Source organism: Aethalodelphis obliquidens, unplaced genomic scaffold (assembly GCF_003676395.1).
Source record: "Aethalodelphis obliquidens isolate GAN/ISIS:26980383/991018 unplaced genomic scaffold, ASM367639v1 scaffold12, whole genome shotgun sequence".
Lineage (NCBI taxonomy): Eukaryota > Metazoa > Chordata > Mammalia > Artiodactyla > Delphinidae > Aethalodelphis > Aethalodelphis obliquidens.
The window spans coordinates 42,655,428-42,668,906 of record NW_020837956.1 but is presented as its reverse complement, the minus strand read 5'-3'; the positions used below and the strand labels follow the sequence as shown (position 1 = coordinate 42,668,906).

Here is a 13,479-nt window from a genome sequence, read left to right as displayed (position 1 = left end):
CGTGTTTACAATGACTGTTTTGAAGTCCTTCTGCCTGATGTGACGTCTGGTCACCTCGCAGACGCCTTCCGTGCCTGCTTTTCCCCAGGCGGCGCGGCGCACTGTCCTGTCTCCAGCAGCTCCGGGTGCAGGTCCTCACGCCACACCCCTACCCGCGGTTTGTTGTTTATTGTTTAGTGACCGGCTGGATCATTTTAGTGAAGTCTGGGCGCCGCTCTCCCCGCAGTCCTGTTAAGCCCGAGGTTGGTTTCTTCCTGTGACCACACCCGGCTGTTCAACTTCACTCATTTCCAGCGGATTGGTCTATCATTTTCAGCAAAGCTTTGTGGTATAATGGATCGGCAGAATATTCCAGTCAAATCTGGGTTCCTTTGAAGAACTAGTTCCTGGGGTCGGTGTCTGAGATTTGTTCTGACCACAGGAGAGCTCCTTCCAGCTGTTTTAGTCTCCGGTTTTCTCCCGAGAATTAGCCGGCCAGCAGTTCAGCCTGTATTCATTTAATTTATGAAACTCTTTCTAATTGCCTTTCACCAAACTGCTCCTGTTTTTGAAGTGCCTGTGACCTTGAACTTCTCCACATTCTACTGCAAATGAAGTCACTTCCTGTGGAAATTGACCAGGAGCTGTAGGTTTTGTTGCCTGTCCCTCACCCCCTCGCCAGGTAAAATTTCTGAGCCCGGGTGGGTGCGGGGTGCAGGGACAATAACACACTTGTCTGTAAATGAACCTTATGTTCTGATTCAAGCAGTGCTGATTAGGGTGGGAATGGTACATAGTCAGGGATATCTACTTATAAAAAAGACAGACGGATTGTTTAATCAGAGAAACTCTGGTTGGTAGATTTGGCCCAAGAACGTGCAGGGCTGGTTTATAATGTCTCTACTTCCTTCTCCCGCCCTTGTATCCTTTCCCGTATGAAACCATGATTGAACCCACATCTGAAAGACTATTAAAACATAATTTAGTGCCAACCTTGTTTAAAAAAAGTTTGTTTTGTCATTTTTAGCCTTTCAGTTGTCTTCTTAAGGCCGTGGAGATATAAGCTGCAAGGGTTAGTGTGCATTTTTCTTAAGAGAAAACAAACAGACGTGTGACATTCTTTTGTTGTAAGGGTTGTGTTCGTCAGTTCAGGCTGCCTTAGCAAAACACCAGACGGCGGGGGTTGGGCGGGGGGATGGTGCTCGAACAACAGCAATTTATTTTCTCACAGTTCTGGAGGCTGGAAGTCCAAGATCAAAGTTCCAGAGGGTTGTGTCTGGTGAGCACTGTCCTCCTGGCTCGCTGACGGCTGTCTTCTCACTGTGTCCTCATATGGAACAGAGTTCTGGGCCCTCTTCTTCTAGGGCCCCCAGTCCTGTTGGATCAGGCCCGCCCTTCTGACCTCACCTAAGCTTCTCTCCTTAGAGGTCCCGTCTCCAAATATACCCACACTGGGGACTAGGGCTTTATTTAACATGTAGGTTTTGGGGAATGCACACATCAGTCTATAGCAATAGTTATATGGAAATTATCTCTGGAAAAAACGGCTTGCATGATAGGGGAGAACTACTGAATTAGAGACAGTGATGTCGCCGTTATGAATGATTTGCCATGGGTGGGTTTGTGGCAGGTTGATTCTCATGGTTAAAAATAAAGGAGAACCAACTTCTTCAAAAGCTCTGTTGTAAATCAGACGTATATACGTGTGGTCCTAAAATACCATCGACGCTGAGGAATGGTGGTGTTTGACCTGCTCCATCATCACGGGGTCAAGAGCCTTCAGACCATGATAAGTGGTCTCCGAAAGAATCACTGCTAAGGACCCCACAAAACAGTAACTCCAGCCCTGCTCTAAGAGCAAGTGTATTTCCTACAGGAGCTGCCTTTCATGTGTTTATTAAATTAGAAATAGGGATTTCAGCGTTTTGAACTGAATTTCAGTAAACCTACCTAAGATACGGAGATGGGTTAGGCTGTGCCCACGGCTGTGAGCTGTGTTTCCCGCGGTGACTGCAGGTCGGTGCTGAGCAGGGCTGAGTGGGCGCCGCCTTCTCCCGGTCCTGGGGCATCGGATCCCAGGGCCCTCCTTCCAGCATCTCCTGTCCTCCTCCTGCAGGTCCAGTGCATTTGAGGTGCAGGCCCTGGATGGGGCGAGCTCGGGAAGGCTTTGGTTTTACACCGCGCAGGAGAGCACCGCCTGGCTGAGGGCCGTGTCTGCCAACATCAGCGACCTGACGCTGCAAAAAGTGAGCACGGAGACTTTCCATGTCCCTGTTTTTGCTCTTTAATCCACGAAAAGAATTATGATGTTTTGTTACTTATGGTGAATCCTGAAACAGTTGGTAATAACATTAAACACAAGAACATGCACTTTTTTTTCAACATAACAAACCTTTGACTAAAAAAGTTAAAGATTAAGTCATCTAAAAGTTTCCTGGTATAAGAGTGTAGACGGAATCAAACCTCTGGACACCTCCCCGCTGGTTCTGTCTCTCCCTCTTCCTTTCCACGCACCTACACAGAAGTATTTGTGTGCATGTAATTTTATATATACGCTATCCAAATGCATTGATGTAACGTGACGTTTTTATTTGGGGAACCCAATTGGGTTAAATACGTAATTCTCCAGAACATTAAGGAAACTTATGAAGAGGCACCTCCACCACAAACATCCCTTCTCAGTGGATCACCGCAGGCACCCAGGAAAGAAAAATGCTCTGTCTCTTTGAGTGATCTGTTTGATGATCAAGGTCAATATGAAACTTCAAAATGAAACAATAAAACTAGATGGGGTGAGAGTAAAACATGAATAAAGTACTCAGTTCCCTAAAGCAGCCGCTGTATCGCGGCAGTAAGTTGATGGCCACAGCTGCGGGAGGCTCGTGCAAGGACCAGCCCTTGGCCCGAGGAGGCCGTGGACCCGTTTCCTTGTTCTCAGCCCCTGCAGGTGACTTGCCCCGTTGTCCACATTTGCACCCCAGGGCCTGCTGTGGCCCAGGGCAGCTGGTGGCAGGAGGACCCCGGGGGTCTGGATGCACACGGCATAGTCTCACACCTGCCTCACTCCTGGAGACTACTAAACAGAGCTCGCCTGAGCACTTGGAAATATCAGGGAAGCAGCAATGTGAGATTTCTATTCCAAAGACCTCAGAGGCTCTCAGCTACATAGGAGGTACTAGACCCTCTCTAAGACCTCAGTTTTCCAACTTGACATTTTGAATTCCAAAGGTATCTGGACGGATAAAAGGAAAAGAAAAACCCAGGTGGTGGTAGCTTGTTATTGGCAGAAATGCATGGTTCTAGATGAATCTCACACATTGCAGCCACTGGGCAGAGCAGAGGAAAGGAGATGCAGACACTTTCGAGCTGGAACTGTGGATTCAAAGCCACTTTCCAACTGGGTAGGCTTGACCTTGTTATTACTCTGGACCTTCATGTCCTCACTGGTTAAATTTTGCAGGATTGCTGGGAGAATCAAATGTGAACTGTGAAAACTGTAATTACCTAAGACCATGTAGTACAGAAATCATTTTCCCCAATTATTTCAGACGTGGACATTTAAGCATCCGCTGCCCCAGGGCTTCACTTAGTAAAGAGCTGATGCTTGAAACAGTAGCGTCGATACGCTAGTCTTGGGTTTTCTGTTATGAGAGTCGTTGCCAGACATCTGTACATGCTCTGGTTTGGTTTTCAGGTAAGAAATACCTCATAAAGGAAACGTTTCATGCAGGGACACTTCATGCAGCTAATTAAATCCAGTTGCCAGTTAGGTTGAAAAATTATGACATCAATACATGGTCATACTGACTCCTTGCTTCCCTCTCTCTACAGATGAAGATGGCAAATCAGTGCCGCTCTCCTTGTGACCAGGTAGGATTCGTGGGTTTTGTGTTGATTATACGATGTCCCCGAAGGCAGCCTCTTTCTGTTTTTGAGATTTGGTTTGGAAATTTTGACAGGAAAGCATTAGCACACATCGGACTGAAGTCCATCCTCACCCTCAGTGTTAACTCCGGGAAGCTGCTCGTTTGTCCTGGAAATAGTGCAGGAGGAATCGTTCTGACCTGAGTGTGCCGTGTTATCAGTGATCTGTCGGCACGTACATTTTCTAAGGAGTCGTGATCAAATGACAACCTAGATGTGACTGTTGAAGCTTAGAGGGTGTGACAGCTGAGACTCACCCGTGTAATCGGGAGTCTGCAGCATCGTGTGATTTTCTTAGCTCACGTCCTCGTTCAGGAGGTTTCACTCTGGGAGGCTTTGACTGGGAGCTACTGTCGCGGGTGGGAAGGAAGCACCCCACCCCTGTGCCCGCGCTGGCCCTTATCCACCTGGAGGCCGCGTGTTCCGGTGGTGGTAGCCCTGCGCCTTCAGGAGCCTGGGCTCGTTCGTTCCGAGAGCAGAGGCCAACCTGTAATGCGCCTGGTTTTCTAATTCAAGGACTGCTCATGTACTAGGTCTGTAAGTGCTTAGCTGTGTATCAGGTAAATACACTTTGAAGTCACTACATTATTTTTCTGTTTCCTTTTTGATAAAGTCATAGTTCAAGCTGTAAGTGTGAACTTTTTAAGATGTGTAGCTGCTTAGCTTTCTGGTTGTGTCTTTCATATAGGTCTGAGGCAGTATACCTTGTAGGCTCGAGTTAAGCAAACTAAAGGAATGTGTTCAGTTTGCTTCAAATAGCACTCAGAGCCGCCCTTTACAGAGAGCTGAGTGATAAAGGCATTCAGGAGAGTAAGTACCTGCCAATCAAATGTTTCCTGAAAAAGACAGGAAACTAGGACCATGCTTTAAGTTAAACCCCTGTAGTCAACATTTCTAAATTAGATGAGAAACACTAAGAAAGGTTCTTCTAACTTTTATTTGTTGTAATGTTTTCCTAAATTTATGAACAGCTATTTTTGTTTATATGGCTAAATGAGGGTGGGCAGCTATTTAATGAGTAACGGTCCCATGAATGTCTTCAGATTACTGTAGGACTCATTGCATATTCTTACGCATAAAATACAGCTTTTCTGCTGGGCTTAGTGTTTCTGAGACAGAAGTTTCTCTCGGACTTTTCCCCTGGGACACACCTCCCCCTAGTTCACACTTAAAGCCGGTCTTCTCTGGATGTATTTACCAAAGCTGCTGGGACAATAGACCAAATTGGTGTTTTTGTCTCCAAGAATAATTTGCCATTTGAAATTGGATTTCTGTTGGCACAAGCAAAACTAGCAAAGTGTCCCGGGGGATCCTTTTTGTCGTGAATCAGAGACTCTTCCAAGACTGCTACCAAAAGTCGGCCTATGTACACGGGCACCGAATTGAATCTCAGAGACAGAGTTTGGGTAAAGTAGGAAAGAAGAGCTTTATTGCTTTATTGCTTTTATTGTGGCCTGGCAAAGCGGGCCACAGCGGGCTAATGCCCTCAAAACAGTGTGTCCTGACCTGGAGGCGGTAGTGCGGAGTCTTATGGTCAGGAGGCAGGGCTGCTGGAAAGTATCAGGGTGCCTGCAGGGCTTGCATTCCTTCAATCCAGAGATCATTCGGCTTCTGGTGGTCTGGGATGGGCTCCTGTGGTTCTCAAGGTTCCGGAACCGTGACCTTCTCTGTGGAATGAAGAGTACTAACATCTTCCATTTGTTGGGGGTTTTAGTTCTGCAGAAGAACTCAAAGACATTGTTATGTGTATCCCTTGAGGGGAACCAGGGCCTTGCCCCAAGGCTGCACTATTGTTTCCTGACGGCTCCTCCCTTGTCTCCGCATCCCCTCCCTTCCCTGATTAGCAACTGTTTGAACCTGCCCTTTGGAACTCGGGGAGGGTCTTGGAGGCTGAATGCTGCCTATTTCCTACAAACAGGAAACGGGGAGCACAGAAAGGCTTCCAGGCCCCCGGAGCCCCACGGGCCCTGCTCCGCTTCAGGAGCACAGGAGAGAGTGCCCTGCAGGTGGAGCCCTTCCTTCAGTTTCTCCATGTCCTGTCACAGAGGGGAGTCGTCCCGTCCCCGACTTCCCAAACACGTCATGCATGGTCAGTGGTTTGGGAACAGTTGCGTGCGGGCACACGTGAATGCCCATTGCCCTGAGGCCCGAGCAGCTCTCCCAGGACCTGAACTTGACGCATTTGGAGCGTACTCTGCGTTTCTGCGGCTGTACCTGACTGCCAGGCCGTCTGGGAAGGGCACCAGTCTGGAAACCAAAGCGTGTTCTGTTTTGTTTAGAAATTTAACTCCTCTTTCCCACTGACTCACAAGAGAGAATCAATAAGGTTCAGGGGAAGTTAAAACTATCTGAGGAGCAAAACTCCCAACACAAAGGACATGGAATGAATCATGGTTCAAAGGCAGTGGAGTGATTTCGCTTTGGTTTTATCTTAGTGAAATTTGGTCATATATGAAGCCACGTTTGTGTGATATCAGTCTTGGTGGCCTTAGGTGAATCAAACCTGGATTCTAATCCCACCTAATCCCTTCTCTGGTGGTGCAGTTGGAACACATTAACACCTGAGCCCTAGTTTCTTAATCTATAAGAGAAGAAAGTTGCAAAGGGTAATCTGAAGTCTTTTTTTAACTTAAAAATTTCTATATAACTTTGAATTTACGTAAGGGCTTGAATTTGTTCATCCGGAAAGAAACATCAGAGACAGGCCTCACTATGTGAGGTTGTACAAGAACTAACCCCTGCCCCAATTTGCCGAGATTTCAGTAGAGGATGCTTTCACATTTTCTCCAAAAACTAAACATTTTGTATGCATTATAGGAGTTTAGATTTATGGTGTTGGGCCCTATTTAAAAACAGGAAGGATTTTTTTCTCATTTTGAACAATTAATTATTGATTTTGGTATGTAGCAAAAAATAATATTGGATAAATAAGAAAAAAATAAAGATATTGACAACCACTGAAATTGACAAAAACCAAAGAAAACAGAATTAGAAGGATAATACAAAAGGCATAAGTATAGATTTTTAGACTCTTATATCTGATAAGTAAAATGACTGTGTAATTTGTCATCCAAACTGCGACACTTCTTTCTGGGATGGAGACTGACCTAAAAGTAACACTAAGACAACAGGAGTAACTTTAGAATCATCCCAGGAAAACCAGGACATGTGTTCACCCTGTGAAAACAGCAAGAATCTATTTTCCAAAATAAATTTCTTCCCAGAAACCTGAATTAAAGGAAATATGGGTACCTTAATCACCAAATCCAAGAGGCTTAAATAATTCAAGTTATTCTAGCTTTTTCTGAGAAAAGGAACAGAGCAGTTGTACGATTATTATCTGATGGACAAGTAGGTGTTCATAAAATTATAATGTACATTTCTTGGATTATGTAATAAGCCATAGAAAATTCATAATGTGAAATTTAAAATTAGCTTCCCTTAAAATTATTTATGAACTGCATACACCTAAAAAAGCTTCCTAAAGCAGCCAATGTTTCCATGATAGATAAGCGATAACTTATTTCTTTGCTAATTAATATAGGCAGACTTAAATTACATATGGAATTTCATTAACTTCACATCCGCTTTATAGATGTTTCAGGTCATTAACAATCTGTATGTTTCCATCTTGGCCAGAAAAGGAGTTCCTAGTTCGGTAGGTAACTCCTGTTGGATGCTGTGCCCAGCACTGTATTAACCAGATGTGGGAAGGAGAAGCAGCAAAATAAGACACTGCCCCAGCCCTGGAGGAGGAAGACGGCAGGACCGAGGGGCGGGGGGCGGGGGGGCTCCACAACCAGTGTCTGTGTCTCCAGAGAAACAGGCAACGCTCAGCTGAGTGCGAATCAGATGGAAAATCTCTCCCTTGACACACTGTCCGCACAGAGGAACGCTGGCTGCTGCTGTGCTAGAAGAAGAATCCCAGCTCCTCCATGTCAGCCTAGAAGCTACCCTTCCAGCTTTCTACTCACCCTCGACCAGTCTATAATGTGAATCTAATGTACCCATCCGTCCGTCATATCTATCTACCTCTCTACCTATCTATCATCTATCTATCTATCTATATCTATCTATCATCTATCTATCTATCATCTATATATCTTATCATTAGCTATCTCTCATCTATCTAACTCTCTATCTGTCATCTATCTACATTTCCCTGTCTGTGCCTATTACAGCCTATCATCTATCTATCTATCTATCTATATCTATCATCTATCTATCATCTATCTATCTATCATCTATATATCTTATCATTAGCTATCTCTCATCTATCTAACTCTCTATCATCTACCTATCATCTATCTACACTTCCCTGTCTGTGCCTATTACAGCCCTGTCTTAAATTAAGCTCCTGTGTATCAGGTTCCAGCACATCATTCATCCCTTGTGGAATCTACGCTGCAGTCTGTGACTAAGTATTTCATGAAGAGAAAGAGGATCATGGGAGACTTGTCAGCATTTGAATATATGATTTTAAAATAAAGGAAAACCCAGCAGAGTTTGTCCTCCCTACAGCCCCCTTTGAGACCCAAAGCTGAAGCTTGGTCTCTTCGGAGTTCTTGGCGGAGAGAAGAACGTGTTTACAGGTTTTCGGGACCCTCACGCCACACTGCTAGAGGCCCGCTGGGGCTGTTTTCTTCCCATTACTTAGCTCCTCATCCGGGTGGCGCTTTCTGTTCCCACCAGCCCTCACTAGCTTAGTAGTTTGAAAGCATCTTGGTAAGATTCCTGGTAATAAATATAGTATCAAAGCAGATAGTTGAGCTTGTGGCTGACTTAAAAATGTGCAATAATTTAGAATTTAAACAATTTCCTGTGCTTTCTAGAAATGCTGGTTCCACACTTTGAGGGTAATCAGTAAAACAACAGGCTTCCAGTCCGCCAACCCGATGGAGACAATACGCAGGTCCTCCCTGCTGTGATTATTCAACTTCCCATAAAGTCACAGGTAGTGATAGATGAAGAGCCACACATGGGTTCTTTCAAGAAATTTTAGGGGACGAGCCCTCCCTGCCAATCCTGCGGGTGTGGAGTAGATACAGGTAAAGACATCCTCAGAGAGCATGTGGTCTAACGCAGACCCAGAGGGAAGCAGCGTGAGAGCCCCAGAAAAGACAGCCCTAATCCTGCTTAGAGATGCCGAGAGGATCTGACATCATGTGATGCTGAGTATCGCCGTGCAAACGGCTGCATCTGCCTCAAAACAGGCGTGTGCAGCGGCATCCGTCCACTTCTGAAGATAAGGACGTGAAACGCAGAGCCCTTCACGGGCCTGGTGTAGCCTGACGTCCAGAGCTCCTGCCCCCAGAGCTGCTTTCACTGAGTGTCACCTGTGGTCCCCACCCGACTACTGAGAAGGCAGCCCTCTCAGAAATAGGATAACGGGGTGAATATTGTCCAGAACCACAGGATGTCTCATGAGCGCTGATAAATGCACTAAGAAAAAAATATGCCCATGCTGCTAACCATGCCGTTTGAGACCTACAGTGATGACTGGTTTGTAAAACGTTACCAAACACCCACTGCCCCTGGGTGATGCTCAGCAAGGTGGTCTTGTACCAACTTAAGGTAACTAGGACGGCCGCTTAATGCCCCACGTCCCGTCTGCATGGAACAGAGGCTGATCTCTGAACAAATCCCTGTTTTTCACTGTGTAAAACTCAATCCAGTTGCAGTTCATTGTTTTTAGTAACTGTGCTTAAAATGGATCCTGTCTTCTATAAATATACAAATCACTGTGCTTGTGCAGTGGTGAGTGTGGAATTCGAACCACCCATTGAATTTGTGTTAATTGTAGAACATCAAGGAGCTGCTGAACTAGCTAGAGAAAATGAAATGTTTCTTCCCCCAAATATGCAGAGAACTCTTAAGACTCAGCAGTAAGAAAACAAATAACCTGATTAAAATGAAGCTTGTTTTCATCATGGAAATTGAGCACGTCTTATGATTTACAGCAGTATTAATGCTACTGTTATAATGAACAAAAGTGTATCTGTGTGACCCTACCGGACAAAAAGGAGAAAAGTCAATCAGACATTTTTAAGTAACGTGTGTAATCAGTTTCAAATCCACACGATATTCAAGCACTCAGTCCTATTTGTGTTGTTTCCGCAGAGTTCTGATTCCATCCGAGCAGGGTGTTACTTGCCTCCTGCCTGCTAGTACTTTGGGAAGGAGTTTTCTGTGGTACAGCGTTAAATTCTCGAAATTACCATGTGAGGGAATCCTAGTCCCATTTTATGACGAGAAAACGGACCCAGAAACATTAAATGAGTCCAAGGACACATGAGATAAGGTTGTCTTGTCTACTAATAATAAAACTCTCTGTTATAACATTAAAACTGTATCACATTGATGTGACCCTAAGCCTCACAGGACAATAGCTAAACCGAGAGGGAACAGACGAGTCCATGAGCCGGTGGAGCATTCGGGTTACTTCCGAAGCTCTGTATCTAGGGCACTGATGCGCTAGACAACTTCTGCTCAACACCTGGACTGGTTAGCTGTGGCTGCCACTCTCTGTAGAATGATACTCTTTAATTTTCTCTTTTCCATCACCAGGAACACTGAAAATAGGATTTTTGTAAAATTTTACCTGGCATCTTGACCTGGGAAGTCTTTCACCAGGCGTGAGTGAAAGCTGTCAGTGATTTAGCAAGTAAAAATGGAAAGGAAATGACCTACCTTGAGCCCCCGCGGCTCGAGTCACTTCACGCGGCTGCAGTGAGGGCGCTTCCCGAGGGCTGCGGTCCCCAGACCTGGAGGGCAGCCCCTTCAGACAGCGCAGAGGATGTTCATCCCCTAAAGCGCTCGGCCTGTCTATGATAGTTTACTGCTAAGTTTGTTTAAATGTGCAAAGTACGTGTCACGTTACAGTTTTAGCTGAGACAACACGGGGAGTTTACCTTAGTACTGGTTTAAATTCATGCACTCAATTTTTAAATTGTATTACTATTTCTGTTAACTTTTTAAACATATTCTGATATGTTGTAGTTTGCATTTTGTGTCACTAGATAGTCAGTGCCGGTTGTGGGAATCTAATATTGTTGTGTTATTTTCACTGTTGTTAGGAAGTTGAACTGTAAAGAAACAATCATTTCTCCCACGTGTATTAACGATATATTTACTACAAAAATGGAAAATACAATAGTTGGTTTTGCAACCTCATAGACAGATTACAAATAGTAACCCCTGATAGGATGTAATTAAATACCGTGGTTGTAAAAATCTACATATGGGAGGCACAAGTGTGAGGCAGCTGAGACGTCCAGCATTGGCCCAAACTAAGAGAACTGAGAAGCTCAAATTTCGAGCCCGGCCCAGTGCAGAAGCCTGGACGTTTGACCCCAGATATTACACATCTTTGTGGCGTCCACTTGATCGGAGGTTGGACGTGGCTGAGGGCTCCCCCGTCCCCGTCTGCGGCCCGTGGTGTGTTGCTTGCTCTCTCCGCCCCGGTGGCCCTGTGCTTCTCCTAAGGCCTGGTTGTTAATTCTGAAGGTTTTGCTCCGCAGGTCGTCCACGTGGGGTGGGTCAGCGAGAGACTGGGAGGGGCCGGCTCCTCTCAAACCTTCAGATCCAAGTTCCTGGCCCTGAAGGGCTCGTCCTTCTACGTCTTCACCTCTCCTCCGGTAAGCAGGCCTCCGGGGTTCTGGGAGGGATGCCGACGAGGCCATTCTTGTAAGAGAAGCAAGGATCTGATCTAGCGCTTGGAAGAGGCCAGAGAGGGTGCACGACCAGCCGGCCGTCCTCCTCCACCCCTACGTACGCAGATGGAAAGGGCTCCTGTGTGGACCCGCTGGCTTTTCTTACTCTAAATCCGTAAATCCACCAGTCCATGGTTTTCCTTCCATCGAACAGCCGTTAAGACGTTAGAGTGTTTTCCTGCTTAAAATAGCTGGCTGGGATGTGGGGATGTAAAGGCTTAGATGACTTAGAGCATCACATATATAGCTGAAGAATCCAGAAAACAAACAAAACAGAAGAAAACCCTTCTGTTAAGACATTTCTAATTTAACGGTCAAATAATGAAACTTCAAAAGCTATTTTTCCCTCATATCTTCCAAGTTTTATAAAAATAAACAAACAGCCTGATGTAGTAGGGCCCGTGATAGAAATTTAACGGTGAATGCTGCAGTTTACAATTCATTTTCTAATTCCTACCAGCGCCATTTTCCCAAAACTGACCAAATGTAATGTGTGTGCCCTGCCTCCAAGTTTGTCAGTTAAAGCAATTTCACCTTGTGTGAGTCCAAACATCAGAGCTGCAAAAAGCAGCAGAACCTGATAGCTTCAGGCATCGAAACAGTTAGATGCCGTTTACTACCGTGCTGTTACTTTTCTGCCATTACAGATAAATAAAGGGATTTCCTTCCTTCTAAGGCTGAATGCTGTGCCCTTGTCTGCACACAGCACATCTTCTTTATCCGCCCATCCATCAGTGGACACTGTGACTGTGTCGTGTCCTGTCTGCTGTGAACGGTGCTGTGACGAACATGCGGGGGCAGGGGTCTTGAGGCTCACGTTTCATTTCCTTTGGGTGAATGTGCAGAAGTGGGATTGCTGGATCGTACGGCAGTTCTGTGTTTAATCTCTCTGAGGAACGTCCGTACCATCTCCACAGCGGCTGCACCATTCTACATTCTCACCAACAGTGCACGAGGGTCCCTTTGCTCACACCCTCACAGCACGTGTCCTCTCTGACTTTGGAGGGATGGATGCGTTTATGGCAAACACGGGGGTGATACTTTCTTGGGTGTTTTCTCATCTTCAGATTCATCAAGTTGTATACATTAAATTTGTATAGCTTTCTGAACGTCAATCATACCTCAATAAATGGTTGAAGAAAAGATTGACAGAGACCTTGCGCACAGGGTAGGAGAATTCCTACGTAGCCTCCCTCCAGGTTTCTGAGGGCTGACCCCGTACGGAACTGTGGTCTGTTTGCTGAAACTGAAGGATTACCAGTGACACAACACTGGGAACTAAAGCACGGATGCCACCAGACCTCACCATTCTTCCCAGGGACTTCTTTTCTCTCCCCAGGACCCAGTATTCCACCAGGGACTCAGCTTTTCATAAACCAAGGCTGTGAATTTACTGATGCTGGAGGGTTATCTACAGATCTGCATGATAATTGAGTTCTTCTCAAATGCAATAATGTTATTTAGCATTTGTTGCTAAATGTAACTTTCTATGGTTTTGTCTAACAAAGTAAACATAAGAATAACCACAGATAACCCCGATGGTCTGAATTCTGCCTACAGCAGTGAGTGACATGGAAGGCGGCTGGGGCGTGACTGGTGGATCAGGGAGGGGCATCGAGAATCAGTACCATGAGGCTCCAAGCAGAGGGACCTCCCGCTGGCCTGTGACAGTTGGGAGAGGAGGAAAGGGTCACCCTACCTGCACCCGATGTACCTGGAAGGAGGGTTCCCCCCTGCAGAACTGGGGGAGGAAGTGACTGATGTCCCAGGTCACACGCCTGAGAGTTCTCCTAATTTTTCTTTTCTTGTTAATTAATATTCTCAGGGTATAAGTTTTCCCTACATAGTACAACATTCTAAATTA

General features: G+C 45.6%; 1 protein-coding gene across 1 annotated transcript in view; it reads left to right on the top strand.

The window, feature by feature from the left end:
- The window catches only part of SNTG2 (syntrophin gamma 2), a 198,557-nt gene that overhangs the window by 145,430 nt on the left and 39,648 nt on the right, over positions 1-13,479 (top strand). The window contains exons 10-12 of the mRNA XM_027113931.1: positions 2,096-2,225; positions 3,811-3,849; positions 11,424-11,540. Of these exons, the coding sequence (XP_026969732.1) occupies positions 2,096-2,225; positions 3,811-3,849; positions 11,424-11,540 (286 nt within the window). The remainder of the gene's footprint in view (positions 1-2,095; positions 2,226-3,810; positions 3,850-11,423; positions 11,541-13,479) is intronic.